Here is a 22,502-nt window from a genome sequence, read left to right on the forward strand (position 1 = left end):
GCTCAGGTCATGATCTCAGTCATGAGATCAAGCCATGCTGAACGTGGAGTCTGCTTGAGAGTCTCGCTCTTCTTCTCCCTCTCCCCCAACTCATGCTATAAATAAATAAATAAATTAATTAATTAAAAAATCTTTTAAAAAAGAAAGGCAATGAAAATTTCTTTAATCCTGTTCATAGGTAATTCTAATATAAAAAGTGATGGTGGGCAGCCCGGGTGGCCCAGCGGTTTAGCGCCGTCTTCAGCCCAGGGTGTGATCCTGGAGACCTGGGATCGAGTCCCACATGGGGCTCCCTACATGGAGCCTGCTTCTCCCTCTGCCTGTGTGTCTCTGCCTCTCTCTCCCTCTCTGTGTCTGTTATGAATAAATAAATTAATAAAATCTTTTTTTTTTAAAGTGATGGTGCTTAGGTAAAATCTTTTTCAAAGTAAGGACATAGCTATTTTTAAAATACTGTGTTTCTCTACTTTCCCCACTTCCACTAAATACATGTCTTAGTTGGAGTACAAGATGTTGAGAGATGGAGAACGACTATTTTAAAATGTTACGGAGGTTACAAATTTTCTAACTCCTTTTCAGATTATATTCCAAAAACAAATATATTTTACACCAGGCTTCACTCCAGGTTTCCAAGCAAACACACCCAAATAGATTAATTAATATATCAGAGCCTTAGACTGTTTTCAAATGCTATGCTTATACTGCTTGTGACGTCATGCAAATAATTTTGATTCAGTTTGTATATGTCAACAGGAAGGGGTCTGGCAGGAACATAAAAATTCTAAGCAAACTAATTCTGAGACTCAAGCAATTCCATTACCAGAAATGTTAGTTAAACCAAACAGTTGTGTGGCCAAAGAACATCAAGGAACACCACTGTTTTCAAGATTTGTGGTTTCCTCATATAAGGGACCTACTATTCTGCTGGTATTTGGATGTGGCACAAGGGGGGCTTTTGGAAAGCATGGTATATTTCTATTTAAAAACAATCTCAGTACAGCTGAGGAAATGTAAAGATGCTCACAAACACTCACATTCCTGAGATTCTCTATAAATGTGTTTGCTGCTTAACACTGATAATACACCCTGCTTCACCTACACCATTTTTTATTTTGTGTATAAAATACTCTATTGTGATATGGTCCCCTGTATGTGGCTCCAGTTTTGATCTAAAATTCTCTTTTCTTCAACGGCAGAACAGACCTCCTGAAAATTTCTTCAGAGGCACACTGTCATCATATTAAGCACACATCTAAATCATAGTGGCCACTCCTTACTGAGCCCACTACCATCCTCAGGTGGACCTACAAAAACAGGATATGCTTCTACTTAGAACACTAACATGATTTCAATAGCATTTTAATAATAAAATGTAAAGATAGTTTGTGAAAATTTCCTTCTCTATGAAGTGATTACAGTTGTTGTGTACCTCTTAGGTGATATAAAGTCCTTAGTTCATAACAATATATGCCCACAATAAAACTAATAAAAATATTCCTGTTATTACCTTGTATGTATATATTACTTCACTGAACATCTACATTCCCAGAATGGTAGGTTTACTCATAAACAGCCACACTCATCTAAAAAAATAAAAAGCCATCCCTACTTGCCATTTATGTTCAACATAATGTAGTGGTTACAAGGCAAATTTTACAGCTAGAAAGACCTGGGTTTGAAATCTAGCTCTGTACCAACCTCTTTAAATTATGCACACTTCAAAAAGTGCCTGGCAGTAAATATGACAATTACCTCATTATCTAATTATGAAAATATTAGCTAGGCTTCTTCTCTCTTGGGAAGATTCTGGATCCTCAAAAATCCTATTTACTGTATTTACTGTTCACAGGAAGTGTCTAAAAAGTACCCCAAGATTGTGGTGTTTGATAATTTTTTTTCAAGATAGGCCAGTTTCCTCAAATCAACCATCTCTAATTCCATGTGTTAGCTGTCCTTGTTACATGGGTATATTGAAACAAAACCCCACGAAAATACCAACCTTCCCCAATTCTTAAACTAGGTATCTGCAAATCCAGAGGCCTCCAACGTGCAAATCTGCTAGATACCCCACAGATTATGTGGCTCCTGGAGCTTACTCAGCACCTAGCATCTCTGGAGTATGACCCACAGTTTTAGGCAACTCTTGAGTTTAAGGAAATCTTAATGATAATGATAAAGTAATGATAAGGTTAACTGAGCAGTTGACCTTAAAAACAAGCCCTTTACTACCCCCACACCTTTAGGCGGGCAGGCCTGCTGGTATGAAGAACACAACTTTGGAAAGGCTGTTCCTCTGACTGCTGCCATCTACAAACACAGCTGCCTTTCTGGGGTCTACGGGAAGGTCAGCAGTGCCTGTACCTAGGCTCCTTGGGCCTTCAGCTAGAAGATGGCAATACCACGGTGGGAGAGAAGATCACTAATTATCTCCCAACAGCCAGTCTCTCCTTTTTAAAGGATAATAGGCAAGTACATGTTCCAGCCTCCTTGTAGGCAGTGGTGACTGTGTGACTTAGTCCTAGCCAGTGAAATATAAGAATATAGTCAACTCTGAGTTGTGCCCTTAAAGGCAAGGCATTTGCCCTCAACATATCCTCCTCCCCACTTGTGACTTGGGATGAAGGCTTAGTACTCACCATCTTCAATCAGATCATTGAGGATGGTAGAGCATCAAGACAGGAGGTTGAACCCTTTAGATCACAAACACACAAGATTACATTCCGACTAGTATTAGAGAGAAAGGAAGAACGTCCTTTCTTGTTTTAGTCAGTAGTAGGAATGGAGAAAGGAGACTCTGACAGCATTTGCACTCGTAACTGAACTCTTTAGTTGCATGTGGCAGTGCTCGCCTGGAGGAGGTACTGCATGCCAGATGGGGAGCATGAGGATCTGTAGGATACACATGACATACTTTACAGGCACATTGACTTTACTCAAAGATTTTGATTAAAAGAAAGTGTTATATTGAAACAAACCAGACTTTAGTTTAATGTGCTTTTTAAAGTTAAAATACAAGTTATTAAATGAAATTTGGTGCTTCGCATGGAATGTTTCTAGCTCTACCCCAGATTCTGAAATAAGCTGAAATTCTCAAAGTCTGATTTATGAAAATCTCTTCTATTCTGCGGGAGGTTCTGATAGAAGGTATGAAGTGCATTAGTGGTAGAAAGAACAGACTGGAAGTTCAAGGTTTGAGACCAAACTCCACCTCTGAGTATACTATATTAGACAAGTCCTACTGCCCCGATGCTTTTACATTAATAAAAGAAGAGTCATGCACTTATTTGTCCAGTCAATACACATACTGTTGGATTGCATGGGGGATAAAGATGAAGTAGACACGATCTTGAAAAGCAATGAGAAAAAAAGAAAAGAAAAAGAAAAAGGCAATGAGATGCTAGGTATTGTAATTCTGAACAATGATGTCTAAATGGAAGCCTTCCCAAAAAGGTTGCTTACCATCTTAATCTACTGTGAAGCTCTTCAGTGGATAAATTCTACAATGCACATAGTACTCCTAAACAGCTTTCATTATTAAATATGAAAACACTATTACATATTACCAGCCATTTGGGGAATACTTCCAACCTGAAAGACAGATATAAACATATAACCAAGAGTGGATGAACATACAGAAACACCCAAAGCAGGAGAAACACACAAAGCAAACTGCTACAGATCCATTTTAAATTAATAATTAATATCCTCAGAGTGCTAGCAGAAGATATTGTGTCCATAAAATAAACATAATAGAAAACACTCCGAAATTAAAAATAAGATGATAAAAAAGTCAATATAAGGGTTAGATTATAATGCTGAGGAAATTCACCTGAAAGTCAAACAAAAAGGCAAAGGGGAAGAAAAAAATAGTTATATAGATTCCAGCTCTGATAGCTGAAACACAGAAATCTCATAGAGTAAAAAGATAAAATGAATGAAGCAAGCAGCAGGGAAATATTCCAGGAAAATTTTCCCAAACTGCAGGATATGAGACTGAATATTAAAAAGAGGCTGACCAACGTGTCCAGTGCAATGAATGAATAAAAATACCTCTGCCACCATGAGGTTTCAGGACTCAGGGTTCAAGAGGCGATCCTAAAAGCATCTGTGGGAGAGGAGCTTAGAGGATATATACAAAGGAACAAAACTCAGACCAGCATTAGACTTTTCAGTGACAATACTGAATACCAGAAGATAATGGCTAAAAAGGAAACCTTTAGAATTCTTAGTGAAAGTGAATGTTAATTCAGAGTTAAATATCAAGCCAAACTAACTTTCAAGTCTGAGAGTGGAATAAATAATAGATTTTAGACACTGAAAGGCTCAGAAAACTTACTTTCATGCATTTTTTTCTTTAAAAAGTTTGGAGGCATGTAAAAGCAATTAAAAAATCCTTCTCCTGAGATGCCTGGGTGGCTCAGTGGTTGAGCATCTGCCTTTGGCTCAGAGCGTGATCCCGGGGTCCTGGGATCGGTCCTGCATTGAGCTCCCTGCATGGAGCCTGCTTCCCCCTCTGCCTATGTCTCTGCCTCTCTCTGTGTGTGTCTCTCATGAATAAATAAAAAATCTTTTAAAAAAATCCTTCTAAATCTCAGCTTTAAATATCCAGCTGCACACTTGACATTTATAATTGGATATTTAATTAGGCATTTCTAAATTAGTTAAGTCCAAATCAGAATTCTTCATTTCACCCCCAAATCTGCTCTTCCCACAATATTCCACATTTCAGTTCTTCTGATTCAAAACCTGGAATTTTCCTTTATTTCTCACATCCAGGTCTGTTCTGTCCACAAAGCCTATTAGGGTCAGCCTTTACAATATCCCCAGATCAGGACCATTTCTCATCACATCTACGGCTACAAACCAAGCCACCAGTGCATCTCCTGTGCTTTATTGCAACAGCTTCCTAACTAGTCTCCAGGCTTCCAAGCTTGCCTCCAAAGCCTAATCTCATCTCTGCCTCTGTCTCTTAAAGTGTGCCTTTTCGGGGGATCAGTGAGGTCAATACTACACATTATTTGCTTTTTTAATTCTCATTTTCTTGTGAGTATACGGTGGAGTTTTCTAGAAGCTGCATGACATGTGATAATGAACAGGGTGAACAGACCCTAAGGAAACTATAAAACTGTAAACAATGTCATTTTCTTTTTTGGAGGAAAATATAGCTATTTTCATTAAAATATGTTATCTGTGTTAACATGTAGTGGCTTTATCATTGTTATTTTAAAATATATACTTAGTTTTAAATTTCTCATATGATAAATATCTAAAGATATATGACATACAAAGATCTTCTGGGGTCTTCAATAATTTTTTGAGAGTGAAAGGCCCTGAGGCAAAAAAAAAAAAAAAAGAATTGGCTGAGGGTTTCTCTACACTGCGGCCAGACTGATCCTTTTAAAAGTCAAATCAGATTTTGACCCTCATTTGTTCACAATCCTCTAACAGCTTCTCAGCTCACTCAGAGTAGAAGTGGAGAAAAATAAAATCTTTTTAAAAGGCGGGGGGTGCCTGCTAGCTCAGTTGGTAGGGCATATGACTCTTGATCTCCAGGTTTGAGTTTGAGCCCCAGGCTGAGTATAGAGATTACCTAAAAATAAAATCTTAAAAAAAAAAGAGGGGGAGGACAAGACACTTCCGTGAACTTACAACACCCTCTCTTAATAACTGCTATTCCCCTCTTGCTCCGTGCCCTTCCCTCACCCTGGCCTTCTTGCTGTTCCTCCATCATGCCAAGAACATACCTTTATAGTTGCTGTTCCCTCTGACCAGATTGCTCTTTCCTCAGATATGGATGGCTCCCCCCACCTGAGTCCAGGTCTTGGCCTTCTAAGCCATAATTTTAAATGGTTCCCTTTCCAGATATTTAAAACACTTGCAAATATTTCCTCGTCTCCCTGTGGTAGTGCTACCCCTTACCTTTGCCACTCATGTATTTGTTTACCTTACCCTCTCCATCCCAGAGTAAGTCCTTAAGGACAAAGGCTGGTTTTTACTCTCCTCAGAGGATAGCAGACCTGGTGACTTGCACCCAGTATGGTCTTAAATGAAAAATCCATGATATATCAAGGGGTTATCTGGCTAAACCTTCAGACAAGACCATATTCAACCTATGGTAGAGAGCTCCAACTCTGTTTTTAAAGTCGCTTAAAGATCCAGCCTCGATGAAAACTCATGTAAAGGCTGATGTCTTGGTGTCATCCTTATGCTGCAGGTTAAATTTTTACCTCTTTTTTCTTTTTTAAGATGTATTTGTTTTAGAGACAGAGAGCACGAGTGGGAGGGGCAGAGTGAAAGAGAGAGAGAGAATCTCAAGCAGACTCTGTGCTGACAGTAGAGCCCTTTGCGGGGCTGGATCTCACAACCCTGAGATCACAACCTAAGCCAAAACCAAGAGTTGGATGCTTAACTGACTGTGCCATCCCAATGCCCCAAATTTTTACCTCTTTTGAGAAGAGATGTACAATCATTGTTTGTATTCAGTTGGAGACCCCTTTATACCCTTGGAAATGATTGTTAAATTTCTCCTTGTCCTCATCTTAGCTGAAACATCCTAATTCCTTTCATTTTTTCCACAGAGATTCAGTTTTTCAATGCTTTAATTCTCTTTGTGATGGTCTTCTGAATCCCTTCCAAATTTTTCATCTTCCTATTTATTTGTGTAGTCCTAAACTAAACTGTAAGATTTACTGTGGCGTTAAAGGTTCCTAGAGTCTACTTTTCTGTTATCGCATCCCAGTGTATGCTTTTAAAATATACACTACATTGCCTTGTTAAAGAAAAACTGTTTCTAATCTGTTTGTATGATATAACTTGCAACCTCTTCTCAGAAAGAAATGTGCTCTTGACAGAACACTTAAGCAATTGATTGTCATGAACTTTAATGACATTAAGACTTGTCCTGGGAAATTAGTTACCATCCACATAGTTGATCAGTTGTCAACCAAGTTCAGTGCCCTTTAACAAATATTATTTTCTTTTGATGTCGAACCTAATGTTTTTCTAACCATTCTTTTTTCCCACAAAATGTCCCTACCAAGAGTAAATCTGTAAATTAGCCTACAAGAGAACTTTTCTCTTACAGGAAGTTTGTTGTAAAACTTTGATACATACTAACAATAAAGTTGTCATTTTTTTAAAATGCCGGGATAAATAATCCTGTTCTAAAAAGGGAGACACAGTAAAAATTTAGGCTTTACAGGTCACATATAGTCTGTGTTGTATATTTTTTTAAAGTTTAAACAATCCTTCAAAAATGTAAAAACCAATTCCAGCAAGTGGGCCAGATAAAAAACACGTTGCAGATCCAAACTACATGGGCCACAGTTGGCCAATGCCTAGTGTAATGGTTTAATGGAGACCCACTCATCTCAAAAGAAAGCAGAGCCGTGTGTAGCCTCAGATTAAGGAACTTCATGGTATGTATGCTATTGAGAACCTTTGTCTTTCTCTTCTTGAGCCTTGGAGTTTTTGCTGGGATATGGCAATCTGAGCACTTGAATGTCAAAGTCTATTAGCCATCTGAATGAATTCTCACTCTACTGGGCTTAGATAACTTGCCATCCAAGTTAAGAGCCTAGAGAGCAGTTTGGGCCCTAAGAAGTGGTTGAAATTGAGGATGAAGTTAAAATAGAACTCCTCCCCAGAATGAGGTTAGAGAGGTATATTGATATCTGAGTGACATAAAGGACTCCCAAGGAGTCAAGTATAAAACTCAAAGTTTCTGTCTCATGCTTTGAGGATTTCCATGGCCAGTATTTTGTATTTGACACATTTCATGGCTAAATGTCTGCTATTTTATGAAGAAATAATCAAAGCCTTTAAAAAGAAAATTTAAGATGAGCAAAAGTATGCATTGTTAAGAAGTATCCAAAACTTGGAAATGAGACTCTGGGAAGGCAGTACACCCTTTTGATGTAATATCAAAGACCTGTTTAACTAGCCCACCACCCAAAGATTTAGAGAAATATACCTTTCCTTGACTTGCTAAGTATTGCTGATTTAATTCCAGACTTGTAGATTTTTGTCTCATAGAAAAAAAAACCCCAAATATTGTTCATTTGCTTTTTACAGCCCTAAAGGATATTACCTAGTTTTTGTATCTAACCTAGCAATGTTATTCTAACATTCTTTTTTCAGATGAATGTTCTTTGAACAAGCTGCCTTCTTTATTAAGAGCATGAATAAATCCTTGACATGTTCATTCTATATTAAGTCATGTTCAACTTTTTAAAAACTATCCTTTGACAACATTCACAGAAGTCTTGAAGTTGTCTGTGTTTTGCTTGCAGATTGTGTACATATTTGCATCTATATTTGCATTCATCTAACAGTTAAAGTTGTATGTAGGAATTTTTTCAGAGTTTTTCTGTTCGCTTGCCTGTGTTTGGAAGCAGTTATTTATAGTGTCCTGTTTTTATGGTGAGCGAGTCCCTTGGGCCCCTACTAGACGTTAGCTTCCCACTTGCTTTAGATACCTCCAAGAATGAAGGTTAAGTGGTGCAGGAGTTTGTCTTTCGTCTATTAGGAGGGTACTTCCTTAAACAAATAGATTCACTATGAAAGGAAGGGAAAAGGGAAATCTGGGTGATTTTACAAGGGTGTGAAGAGAAAGGGTTAAGGGAAATTTCTGCCAAGTCTTGGTCTGACAGTGAATTAAAAGAATAGTATGATATAGACTGAAACAGATCCAATTCATCAAGGCAGCCTCTCCATCACCATCCCAGGCACAAAAAAAAAAGTAATACCTGAAAAAAATGTTAACCAGTAAGAGATTTATTTTACTTCTACAGATTTATTTTACTTCTATTTTATCTCTTTCCTGAGGGAAACTAACAAGACTGTATGTAGATTTTCAAATGAATGGACTTCAAATTTTCTATGCAGAAGCTAATGAACACTTACATACTTCTAAAGTAAGAGAATAAGAAAAATATCCCCCCCTCCAACCTACAATAAAAAGAGGAAAAAAACATAAAAGAAAAGTTTGATATTAACAGGTAGTATCCAGGTCACTTTGGTAGGGAACCAAAAAGTATACAAATAGCTATAGAGTCAGCCTTCAGTAGTTCTTTCTATATTTATTTTTTTAAGATTTTTTTTTAAATTTTAGGGGCACTTAGGTGGCTCAGTTGGTTAAGCATCTGCTCTGGCTCAGGTCATGATCTCAGGATCCTGGGATTGAGCCCCGCATCAGGCCCCCTGCTTCTCCCTCTTCTCTCTGCTTGTGATCTCTCTCCCTCTCTCACTATTTCTGTCTCTCTCTCAAATAAATAAATGAATAAAAGCTTAAAAAAAAGACTTTATTTATTCGAGAGAGAGATAGAGGGAGAGTGCAAGCAGGGAGAGGGCAGAGGGAGAGAGAAAGAAAGAATCCCAAGCAGATTCCTTACTGAGCACAGGGCCCAATATGGGGCTTGATCCCAGGGCCCTTAGATTGTGACCTAAACTGAAATCAAGAGTCAGATGCTCAACCAACTGAGCAGGGGACCCCTTTTCTATACTTCTTAACCAGAACTTTTAATCCCAAATTTAAAGAGATTTAGTAGTGCTTTAATAGTACTTTGCAAACTGGTTGAATTATATTAATATTCAAAGTTCGATGGATATTCCTGATAATGAATACTTAGACAAATTAAACTATTTTTGCTAATTTTCATTAAAAAGACAGTTAAGGGGGCAGCCTGGGTGGCTCAGCAGTTTAGCACTGCCTTCAGTCCAGGGCCTGATCCTGGGGACCTGGGATCAAGTCCCACGTCAGGCTCCCTAAGTGGAGCCTGCTTCTCCCTCTGCCTGTGTCTCTGCCTCTCTCTCTCTCTCTCTCTCTCTCACTCTCATGAATAAATAAATAAAATCTTAAAAAAAAAAAAAAAAAAGACAATTAAGGGATGCCTGCGTGGCTCAGCAGTTTAGTGCCTGCCTTTGGCCCAGGAGGTGATCCTGGAATCTGGGATGGAGTTCTACATTGGGCTCCCTGCAGGGAGCCTGCTTCTCCCTCTGCTTATGTCTCTGCCTCTCTCTCACTGTATCTCTCATGAATAAATAAATAAATAAAACCTTTTTTTAAAAAAGCCTTTAAAAAAATAAAAAATAAAAAGGTAGTTAAATGTCTTAGCCCTGATTTTATTCTAGTTTGGGATATGATGCAAATGACCCAGCAATTCCATTGCTACATGAATCTGTCCAATAGAGAGACGAAAACCTATATCCACAGAAAAATTTGTATACAAACCTTCATAGGACCATTATTCCTTATAACCACCTAAATGTCCATCAACTGATAAATGGACAAAGAAAATATGGTATATCTACACAAGAAAACATTATTTGGCAATAAAAAAGCATGGAATACTGATACATACTACAACATGGATAAGCCTCAAATGTATGCCAAATGAAAGAAGCCAGTCATGAAAGGCCATATATTTTAGGATATCATTTACATGAAATGTCTGGAATAGGAAAATCTATAGGTAACAAAATAGATCGGTGGCTACCTAGAGCTTGGGAGAAGGAGAACTGAGGAGGGGGATGGTGAGGAGTGATAGCTAATGGATACAGGTTTCTTTTTAGGGTGATGAAAATGTTGCAAAATTAGATTATGGAGAGGGATTCTATAATCATACTAAAAACCACTGAATTATATCCTTTAAACAAATAAGTGTTATAGTATGTAAATTATATCTCAAAAGCTGTTAAAATGTATGTTAGCTTATGCATGACTCATCTGTTCTCTGATAGGAAGCATATTTAATTGGAAGTTACTAAATTCCTTGTATTTATATCGTAGGTCAGATCATTATTTACACTAAAAATTTAAGTGTTTGTGGATATATTCAACAAAATTGAATAACTAGTGTCTGTTTTTTTTAATAGTTACAAATTTTAGGCAATGCCACAGTAATGTGAAACCGTGGAATGTCATATTTCTTTGATAAAATTTTAATATGAACTGGGATCATGCTATTTTTAAATATTTTAATTCTTTATTTAGAGAGAGAGAGTGTGTGTGCAAGCAAGGGGAAGGGCAAAGGAAGAGGGAGAGAGAGAATCTCAAGCTGACTCTGTGCTGAGTACAGAGCCCCACTTGGGGCTGGATCTCATGACCTCAAGATTATGACCTGAGCTGAAATTGAGAGTCGAATGCTGAGCCACCCAGACCCCCTGTAGTATGTTTATTTTTTTTCCCTGTAGTATGTTTAAATGGCAATGTAAATTGCAATGCAAGATAATTAGTTTTAAGGCATGGGACTAACATTAAAATTAGATAATGAATAATAATCTTTGACAAAATACTATCATGTGATAGTTTAAATTTACATAGCATATATACAAACATAATTTGTTCTTCATAACATTCCAATAAGATCAAAATCATTATTTTATAATAAGCTCTACAAAATTAATTTTATCTTAAAAAGTCTAACACTTTAAATACTGTCATCCACCATTGCTTACCTTTGTGATTTATATGATAAATAACACTTGTTGAGATAAAATTATTTTTAAAGTAGCCTAATAGAATAGGTAACTTGCAACTGAAAAAGAGAAATTATATTTGAGATGGCTTTTTATCAATATGAGGCTGTAACATTATTTACTTATATAACCTACTCAGGTAGCATAAATTATTTTTGTCTTTAGCCAACTCAATTTGTTTTTTCAAAAGGAGCAAATAGCTTTTTTGCTTATTTTTTTTTTAAAGATGCTATTAATTTATTTGAGAGCGAAAGCAAGAGAGAGAGTGAGCGAGCACAAGCAGGGGTAGGATAGAGGGAGAGAGGGAAGCAGGTTCCCCACTGAGCTGGGAGCTCTATCTGGGGCTCAATCCCAGGACCCTAGTATCATGACCTGAGCCAAAGGCAGACACTTAACAGACTGAGCCTTTTTTTTTTTTTTTTTAAACAGACTGAGCCTTGAAGGCACTCCAGCTTTTTTGCTCTTACACTGTTTTTGTTTTTTCTTTTTGTATTCTGAAATTATAAATAACTAAAAGCAAATAAGCAGAATAATAAGAGATTCCTGGCCTCTAAGAAATTAAAATTCTGACTTTTTAAAATAGAATTTCTGATTTACTTGTTAGTAGTTAATATGACAGCCAACAATATGGCCTTCTCTTATCATTGGGCATCTAGATTCTTCTCTGACATTTTATATCGCTGTTTTAAGATTATGTTCCAAATTTGGAGCAATAAAGACAGGAGATTTTTTATACTCAGAATATTTCTGATACACCTAGACAATATCCAGGTAGCATCAAAGGTTTGCTCCCTCTCCTACAATCCAGAATACGGCATTCATAAGAGATGTTAGTAATCATTAGTTTTAATTGATTTGCTCCCTAAGTCCTTAATTGGGTGAATAGTAGGCTGCTCTGTTCATTGCAATCACATTGTGGGGAAAGCTGTCATGTGAAAAAAAAAAAAAAAGCTAATGGATAAAACGTTATTAATGTGATTACATTATTAGGATATGCTCTCAGGGCAAGTAAAATCTTCTACATGTTTATGTACAAGGGCTGACCAAAATAGTGACTGTCAACATATTTTTGGGTAAATTTTCAACACCTATAGGTCAACCGGAGATTAGGAGATTAGTAAAGCACTTATTGTTAATCACTGATTTGTAGATTCCTTAGGATATGGAAACCTAATTTCTAATCACAAAGTCTACAAGGAAAGATACTTTTACTTCACCCTTTCTCTTTATGTCTTTAATTTTTTTTGTCCTTATTGCACTAGATAGCCTCCCATACAATATGGAATGTGGATAAGATTTGTCCTTGGAAACCAGCTACTGAGCAACCCAGTTAACTGTCAATTGTTACTCAAGAGTAACTTTCAACCCATATTTTTATCTAGTCTAACTATCCATTATTTTTATACTTAGTATCCCTAGTAAGAATGAATGTTCAAGCTGACCTACCAGAAACCTTTTCTCTTATATGTCAGACTGAAATAAAACTTTAACATATGCTTATAAATAAATGATTTGTCTAGAAAGATTTTCTGACAGTCTATTCAGTCTGCTAGTTATCCAGCACCATTTCCTTAGGAATAAATTCACTTTTGCCCTCATGTCGTATAGTTAGTCTTTTTCCCTTTTGCATTTCATTCATTTATTCATTCTACAAATATTTATTGATCCTTTGCTACATTTCAGGCACTTTTCTAAATACTGGTGATGCAGAAATGAACATACCCAAACCAAACTCTAGTATATTTATATGGTTGGCTTGTTTATTTTCCTTCGAGATATAACCCTTTACTTTCCTTAAGTAAATTGTTTTTAAGATTTTATTTATTTATTCATAAGAGACACACAGAGAGAGGCAGAGACACAGGCAGAGGGAGAAGCAGGCTCCTCAAGGAGGGCCTGATGTGGGACTTGATCCCAGGACCCCGGGATCACACCCTGAGACGAAGGCAGACACTCAACCGTTGAGCCACCCAAGCGTCCCTCCTTAAGTAAATTTTATTGTTTCATTTTGACTACTTCTTTTCATTTTAATTTCATTTTATTTTTGCGAAGCTCATTTCAATCCTTGCTTCAACACCAAGTCACTCTAACCACCGTGGAGCCATTTAAAGGAATATAAGATGCTTTCTACTATTCCACCTAGATTCGTGGATAAAATACCTAAACCCTCAACTCAGAACCAAACCCTAGACACGCGTGCAGCTGCTAACTCCTCAGCTTTAACCACTCTCTGGTTACAGGGAGCCACACAGCTTTACATTAATTAGAAAGCTGTGTGTGCTGGAGAGTATTTCCTAACTTTGCTGATAAGAACATTATCCTGGAGCTAATGTCAAGGGAGACAATACAAATTAGCCTGGCAGTGTTTTTCTAATGAAGCTTTTCTCATAGTTACTTTGAAACAGCAAGGTGTTATTAGCTTAATAATCCTCTATAATACTTTTCCAGAAGTTGGATTTATTGGTTATATATTTCCCATTTCAAAAAAAAAAAAAAGATATTTGAACCTTTTTTTTTTTTTAAGATTTTATTTATTTATTTGACAAAGAGAGAGAAAGCATGAGCAGGGGGGGTGGGCAGAGGGAGAGAAGCAGCAGATTCCCCTCTGAGCAGGGAGCCCCATGCAGGGCTCCATCCCAGGACCTTGTGGTCATGACCTGAGCTGAAGGTAGATGCTTAACCAACTGAGCCACCCAAGCACCCTTTGAACCTGTTTCTAATTTTCATAAATATCAACAATATTTGAAAGAGAAGACTTAATTGTTATTGATTTGACAAGATATTCAAATACACAGAATAAACTCATAGGACTCATGAATTTTCATATATTTGGCTTATTTAGTGACTTTTGCCTTGGATTTATTTTGGTGTCCTGACTTAATATTTTATATAATACTTGCCCCTAATTTCCAATCACATATGGAAATATTTTCCTGTACATATTTCATGACCCTATTAAGAAGGATGACTTCCCATCACACTATCAAATTTCATAATCAGAATTTAAAATACTAGAAAGGGAGAAAGATATACTCCAAACGGGTAGGTTAGAAATGTTACTGTAACATCTATCATTAAATATTTATCCCAGAACTATGTCTTGAGCAGCTACATCCCAGACACTGTACAGGTGCTGTGGATACAGAAGTGAACAAGACAGATATAATCTCTGCCCTTAGGGAGGTTTCAGAGCAGCTCCAAAAATAAAAGATAAAAATGCTGAAAAACAATTAGTGGAGGCTTAAGAGTGAAGGAAAGGGAAAAGAACAACACAGGTAAAACAAAAGCTGGAGGAGATGAGGGTGAGCTGTTGGGGGGGGAAGGGAGAGTGCAAGGGCTGATGGGCTCCAAATGCTGAAAGAAGTCAATATACAAAGAAGCCAAGCTCTTCTAATGCTTGCAGCTCCTGTGACTGGACATCAGAAGCCCAGGCTTCTGCTCCCTAGGGAACTGGGTTAAGGACCAGAACACGAAAAAGCTAAGAATGACTTCAGAGCCCCACTCCCTGCAATACCTACTTGTTAGGAACTGAAACGTCTTTGGTAGGGAACATGGTGTTTTGTAAGTATAAATAAACAACTTGAAGTACAAATGCTGTATTAAAGACAAACTAATTTATACTCATGTATAACTGACCTCTCACAAGAATGAGTAGTTAATAGCAGAGCCTTCCCAAGTAAATAAAGAGTGTTGAGCATTTAAGGTTTGGAGAGGGCTTCCTATCTGGGAAACAAAAGAATGCAGGTAGAGGGGACTTTGAAAGATAACTTTATAAATTTAATAACTTTGCCAAAGTAGAACTAGGAGAACTAGAAGCCTTATATTTGTTTACTTGTATATTTCAGCTTAGGAGCCAATGAAAATAAAGTATGCTTTTCTTTATAAAGGCAAAAAAAAAAAAAAAAAAAACAACCAAAAATCTAATTCCAGAGAATTTGTCAACTAAGGTATCATACACATTTATACAAATAAATATATTGACTTTTCTTTATGTTTTTTTAGTTCTATATGGCTCTTTTATGATTTTTTAAAAAGATTTTATTTATTTATTCATGAGAGACATAGAGAGGCAGAGGGAGAAGCAGGCTCCTTGTGGGCAGCCTGATGTGGGACTTGATCCCAGGACCCCAGGAATCATGCCCTGAGCCAAAGGCGGATGCTCAACCACTGAGCCACCCTGTTTTTTTCAATTTTTTAACATGATACAGAATCCTGCCATATCATGTGACCTCAACTTGTGGGCAATCTCGTCCTTGTCAAAAATTGGTTCTGGGGGGCAGGGTAAAAAAAAGAAATTAAATAATGGTTTGTAGCCTGCCAAAAGGACACAGTTCATGAACAAATATACAGTGTATCCCTGGGTGGCGCAGTGGTTTGGCGCCTGCCTTTGGCCCAGGGCGCGATCCTGGAGACCCGGGATCGAATCCCACATCAGGCTCCCGGTGCATGGAGCCTGCTTCTCCCTCCGCCTGTGTCTCTACCTCTCTCTCTCTCTCTGTGACTATCATAAATAAATAAAAAATTAAAAAAAAATTTAAATATACAGTGTATCTGCAGTATTACAATTTATCTAAAAAAAACACTCCTGGAGGGAGAGTAATAACGAAAAAAAAAAAAAGGTTGGGAAACGTTTTTCTATGAGCTCTATTATGGTCTCCCTAGAGAACTTCAAGCTCAGCTTCTTCATATAGTCATTACAGCAAGTTAACAATAAATTTTTGTAGAAAAAAGAAAGGCATTTCAAGCCTTTGGGCAGTTTTCTAGCTTAGCCAAAATAACTCCTTTTTGTTCTACTTTCCCACTCTTCTCCACTAGGAGAACAGTTCTGGTTCTTCAGAGCTCTTACAAGAGTTCCTCAAACAACATATAGTTCTGGATTCCTTTGACTCAAAATACTTCAGTTACTTCTCTAAGTAGTAAGGCATCTTTCTTAACATTGATTTCTGAATTTTGCCATTGTCCCCTTTTCTTAGTCCTAGTCATTCTCTGAACTCATATTATCATTTCTCTACCAGCTGCTATCCACAATTAGATCCATCAGACCACAGTACCATATTTTAAATATTTTTTAAATTTTATTTATTTATTCATGAGAGACACAGAGAGAGAGAGAGAGGCAGAGACACAGGCAGAGGGAGAAGCAGGCTCCATGCAGGGAGCCCGACCTGGGACTCGATCCCGGGTCTCTAGGATCACACCTTAGGCTGCAGGCGGCGCTAAACCGCTGAGCCACCAGGGCTGCCCCCATATTTTAAATATTTTAGAAGGACGCCCATCCAACATCAGAAAATGATCCTAAATTCACTCCCAGAATTTGTGACAGTGTTACACTTCGAAGCAGTTAGCCCAGATTCTTTGGTTTTATGTCTGATATTGGACAAGAGTTCAGTCATTCTCTACTTTTAATAATTAGTAAACTTTAAATATATTCCTGCCAAACTATCTAAGCAAACCTCTGAGATTATCCTCTTGTCTTTCTGTTCAGCCCGGGGTATAAATGGGAGTATACCGAGGTACTGGATGTTTGATACCACACCAGTTCCTCTCCTCTCTTGCTAATCTTACCTCACAGTCTCTTTCCTATTTCTATACTCCAGGAACACCAATATTTAGCAGGCCTCAGTCATATACTATTATAATTATGCTTCATTTATATTACCTCTTCCATTCTTTCCACCTCTCATACTTGTGTGAAACTGTCCACATCTTTTCCCTGTGCTGATTCTCTCATGAAGGTCACTTCCAGTTGCAGACTCCACACCGGGTCATGGTGAGTCCTATTTCCAACCACAGTGGTTTGACATCCTCCTTGCTCATTGCCTCAACCTGCTCTCTAAGACAGGTATTCCTTTCCCTCAGGTAAATCCTATTCCTAATTAAAGAAATTCATCTGGACCATTGAAAATATCAAACTACTCAAATACTGTTGATGTGTTCAATACTTTTGCAAACTTAATGACATTCTTATACAACAGGAGCCATTTATTAATGAAACATAGCTATCTTACCTAGTACTGAAGGGCCAAGGCTTTAAGAAATATGGCCTTCCAGGGGCATCTGGGAGATTCCATCGGTTAAGCAACCAACTTTTGATTTTGGCTCAGGTCATGATCTCAGGGTTGTGAGACTGAGCCCCAGGTCAGGCTCTGCGGAGTCTGCTTGAGATTCTCTCTCCCTCTCCCTCTGTGCCCCACTCTCCTTCCCTTAAAAAAAAATGCCTTCCAGTAAATGTAATACCAGTTAAATTGGTGGAGATGGCTGGGACAAACAAGTCTCAAAGAGGAAGGTGTCACTAATAATCATGTAACAGAGACAATTTAGGCATCTCTCCTAATGGCTATAAGGCTCTCTCTCAGAATATCTGACTCAACTTTCATTCAGAAATGAGAAACCATTTGTATTTTATACAAAGCAAGAAATATAAAGAAACAGAAAAATTCCCTTGTCCTCAAAGAATGTAGTCTTTTATAGGATATTATCTGGGCAAATAACTTAAAAAGTTAAAAAAAAAAGTTATTTTAGGGGCACTCAGTGGTTGAGCATCTGGCTTTAGCTCAGGGCATGATCCTGGGGTCCTGGGATCAAGTCCTGAATAGGCCTCTCTGCAGGGAGCCTGCTTCTCCATCTGCCTGTGTCTCTGCCTCTCTGTCTCTCGTGAATAAATAAATAAAATCTTTAAAAAAAATTTAATTATTAGGAGTATATGGTGTCCGAATTACAAGTGAACTGAGGAAGGATTTAAAATGGAAGGTATGAGGTGCCGGAAGAGGGCACCATTTAGGTTAGCCTTGAGGGACATGCAGAATTTTGGCTAGTGGAGATCTGGTCAAGGGTGAGGTATGTGGTGGGAAGATAGTGGGATTGTCATGGTGCCTTGAGTGATAAGCAAGGCTGAGAAATCAGGAGAAGCAGAAAACAGGAAAGTGTGTTTGCCAAAAATTAAATTCCACCTCTCTGAAATATGGCTAGTGAAGTTCTAAAAAAAAAAAAAAAAAAACCATGCAGAGTGGAGCAAATGAAAAACTACATAAGGTGAGTAAATGTTTGTAAGTCAGGACTACAAAAAAAAAGGATGTGATTCAAAAGTTAAAGATGCTAGAGGCCAGATTAGATCAGATCTCTGTCTAGCCATATGAAAAATGAATCACTGATAGCAGTGACTAATATCATTATATGGATGTAAAATATAGATGCAGCAAAACACAGCTGAAATTTCCATCAGTGCTGGGATACAGATGTGCTAATCCCTACCACTTAACTGAACACCTAGTAGGTGGTAGGAAGCTATCCTTTATACGGCTACATTTGGTCTGCATAATACTCCAACTAAGTAGATTTTATTAACTCGAGTATACATGAGGAAATAGACTCAGGAAAGTTGCACAGCGTGAATTAGTTTATGCTCCTACTGGACAGTAAAACCAAAATTTGTTCTCAGCCCTTCCCATCTTGAGGCCATGCTCTTTCCCGCAAGCCAATCTAACGTGATTTATATTTTAACAGTAACTGAGTGGGTTCAAGGATACTTCCATAATAATGTCACCCTCGTTGGTTGCAAATATGCTTTCATCAGTAATCTAGGGATAGAGATACAGCCAGCACTCCAGGGACTGAGGATAAAATCTTGAGAGTGTATTGCAGCCTATGAGACCATCACTGTCATGTGGATGAGAAGAGTTGACGAAAAAGAATAAAAATGTCCATTAGGTTAAGTTCTTTTTTTTTTTTTTTAAGATTTTATTTATTTTTTCATGAGAGACACAGAGAGAGGCAGAGACACAGGCAGAGGGAGAAGCAGGCTTCCTGCAGGGAGCCCGACATAGGACTCGATCCCGGGTCTCCAGGATTACACCCTGGGCCAAAGGCAGGTGCTAAACCACTGAACCACCCAGGGATCCCTTAGGTTAAGTTCTTAATCTGTCCTTTAATAGAGATCAGTGGCAAGAACACCGGTTTAGAAAATAGATGGTCCCGATTCCAAATGTGAATTCTGCTATATACTGGTTACATGGAAAACCCTGGACAGGTGATTTTACTTCTTCAACCTCAGCGTCTTCATACAGTCATTACAACAAGTTAAGAATAAATTTTTGTAGAAAACAGAAAGGCAGATTTGGACATCAGAAAAGTACATCATTAAGGTTAAAGAGACTTGGCCTCATTCAGGCATTAAGTTAGCTGTCTTGTCTTGGGCAAGTCACAAACTCTGACCCTCTATTCTTCTATAAAACATAGGTGGCACCATCTACTTTAAGCATTTGTTGTACGAATCCGAGTATAATGTATGTTAGGTACCTAGAGCGCTAGACTATATTATAGCAATGTACCTACCATATTAAATCATCCACACAATGCTTGGCAAAATATGTATAACTTTCCACCCCATCTGGTTTTTTTTTTTGTTTTTTTTTTTACACTTGGGCTCTATTATAACGTTATTGGTGACTATAATTTAAAAACACTACAGACTACTGGAAAATCATAACAGCAGTTTGGTAAAAATTAGGCACCTTAGGCGTTTTAAGAATTGCTAACTTTGTATTGTTTTTAAAAGATAAAATTTACATAAGTGGAAAATTATTCATTCTTTTACACTCCCTCATACATTCTTTTCACTAAAAGCATTCCCTTGTAAAAGCATTCCATTAAACAAAGTACTTAGTCAATCTGAGAAATAAAAGATTAGTACCATTAACAAAGATTTGGATAATTGTATTACTAAAAAAAATTGTTAAACATGCTTGCTATCTCTGATAACGCTGTTGAATTGATAGGACCCATCTGTGGTCAATCCATTATGTGAACCATGAAAAATACCCATCGTTGCAAAGCTGGTCCCCAACTCTCCCCTCAAAAGCAAACAAACAAAGCAGACAGTATTGAAATTAATCACTCCAAAGTAAAGAAAAGCTGGGTCACACCTTAGGTCTTCCCTAATTAAGCAAGTCAGAAGAAATACAAATATCACAGATTAGAGCTGTAGACCTCTGATGGGTTATCTCTATCCACACATCCATCACATGGCTTATCAATCTGAGCAAATCTGGGGAAGTTCAATTTACATTCTGGGTTTATACAAATCGTTAAAACATAAAGAAAACAATGCATACACGTATAAAGCTCCTTGGTTCTGGAGACTTTGCAGTGTTTGGCCAAGCAAGAGGGTAACCATCACTTTGCCCCCTCTCCCATCCAGACAGCATCTCACTGACTTGTCCAGAAGAAGCCTTACAAAACCACTCCATACCTGTCCGCAAAGGGGCCCCTTGGTCGGGGCTCCATTTCTTACACTGTAAGAAGCATGGGAACAAAGCAGGACTGTCACTCCCTGTATCTATTCCTCCCCCGTAAAGCCGTCATAAATAGGGTCGCTCAGCCTGCCTTTGCCCAAAGCTGGCACTCCCCCCCCACCCCGCCCCAAAACGGACTGGTTCTTATTTTTTACTTTAAGGAGGATGGAAACTTGCAAGTGTTTCCCTAACGGGTTTGCTGAGTTTCCAGTGTCTAAAAAGAATTTGAAACCAAGTGAAGTGTGGTCTTCACACCCCGAAATAACCGTCCTGGGATGTGGGCTTGGTGCCTGGGCTTGTTCAGGGCCGGGTGTGCGCGGGCTTTGGAAGGCGCGGCGAGGTGCTGCGCACCGGCGGGGGGGGGGGGGGTGCTGGGGGGGATGCTGGGGGGATGCTGGGGGGGATGCTGGGGGGATGCTGGGGGGCGTTGGGGGATGCTGGGGGGTGCTGGGGGGCGCTGGGGGCCGTTGGGGGATTCTGGGGGGTGCTGGGGGGCGCTGGGGGCGTTGGGGGATGCTGGGGGGCGCTGGGGGGCCAGAAAGGAACCAGCGTCCCGGGAGCACGTCCGAGGGCTCCGGAGTCGCGAACTCCATCCCCGGGCACCTCGCTGCCGGGAACCGGCCGCAGGGAAGGCGCGGCGGCCTGCGTTTGGGCGGAGGGCGGCGGTCCCCTCCTCCACCGCCGGCCTGGACACCTGGCTCCCGGGGCCCGCCCGCCCCGCCGGACCCTCGCTCCCCGGTCCCGCCGGGGCAGGCGCCGCGCTCGCGCTCCCGTCGGGGCCCTCCGGTTCCTCGCTCCCCGAAAGTGCTAACTTCAGGGGCCCGGGTACACGGGGAGGGCACCCCAGAAGGGGCAGGCCGTGGGGGCGCGGGGGGCTCCAGGGAGGGGACAAGGACGGTCGCCCCGCGGTGGCCGCCTCTCCCCTCCTCCTCCTCCTCCTCGTCCTCGTCCTCGTCCCCCTCCTCCTCCCCGGCCCCCCCACCCCCGCCCCCCAAGTCCGCAGAACCTGCGGCGGCCTGGGGCGCCCCGCGGGGGGTCCGCGAGCCCTGGCAGCGGGGGGCTCCGAGGGCGGGGGCGGGGGCGGGCGGGGCCGCGGCTCCCGCGCACCTAGCGGGCCGCCCTCGCCAGCATCCTCGGCGGTCCCCGCCCTTACCTCCGGGCGCCGGGCTGCCGGCGGGGACGGCGCTGGGGAGCGGCGGGCGGTCTCCGGGCCGGCTCGGCGGCGGGGTCGTCGGCGGGGCCGCCGCTCAGGGCGGGTGGCGCCCGAGCACTGCGGCCGCGGCCACGGCGGCGCCTCCCTCCTCGTCCTCCTCGCGGGCTCCGAGCCGGGACGCAGCTGCCGCCGGCCCCGCAGAGCCCTCCTCCGCCGCCAGCGCCGCCCCGCGCGCCGCCCGGCCCGCGGCAGCCAGCGCCGCCCAGCGCCCGGGCCCGGGGTCGCCGCCGCCGCCGCCGCCGCCGCCGCCCGGCCCGGCCCCGCTGTGACGCAGGCCGCCGCCCGGGAACGTCCTCCCTGCGGGGACCACCCCGCGCCCCCCCCGCTCCCCGCCGGCCCCGGGGACCCCCCCCCCGCGCGCGTCCCCCCCGCTCCCCGCGGGCCCCGGGGACCCCCCCGCGCCCCCCCCCGCGCTCCCCGCCAGCCCCGGGGACACCCCCCGCGCCCCCCCCGCTCCCCGCCGGCCCCGGGGACCCCCCCGCGCGCGTCCCCCCCCCGCTCCCCGCGGGCCCCGGGGACCC

The 22,502-nt window shown here is 40.8% G+C and overlaps 1 protein-coding gene across 3 annotated transcripts in view; it reads right to left on the minus strand.

Moving 5' to 3' along the window:
• Positions 1-22,155, minus strand: part of LRRC8C (leucine rich repeat containing 8 VRAC subunit C) — an 83,742-nt gene extending 61,587 nt beyond the window's left edge. Inside the window, exon 1 of one of the 3 annotated variants that reach the window (XR_003235895.2) lies at positions 20,589-20,762. Coding sequence is in view for 1 of the 3 variants with exons in the window: in XM_026004841.2 (XP_025860626.1) it covers positions 20,589-20,650 (62 nt within the window). In the remaining 2 variants the exon portion in view is untranslated. Of the gene's footprint in view, positions 1-20,588; positions 20,763-21,921 lie in introns of those variants that run through there. The other 2 variants (XM_072754669.1, XM_026004841.2) reach the window with 2 other exon arrangements.
• Positions 22,156-22,502: the final 347 nt, after the last annotated feature.

Source organism: Vulpes vulpes, chromosome 3 (genome assembly GCF_048418805.1).
Source record: "Vulpes vulpes isolate BD-2025 chromosome 3, VulVul3, whole genome shotgun sequence".
NCBI classification, from domain to species: Eukaryota; Metazoa; Chordata; class Mammalia; order Carnivora; family Canidae; genus Vulpes; species Vulpes vulpes.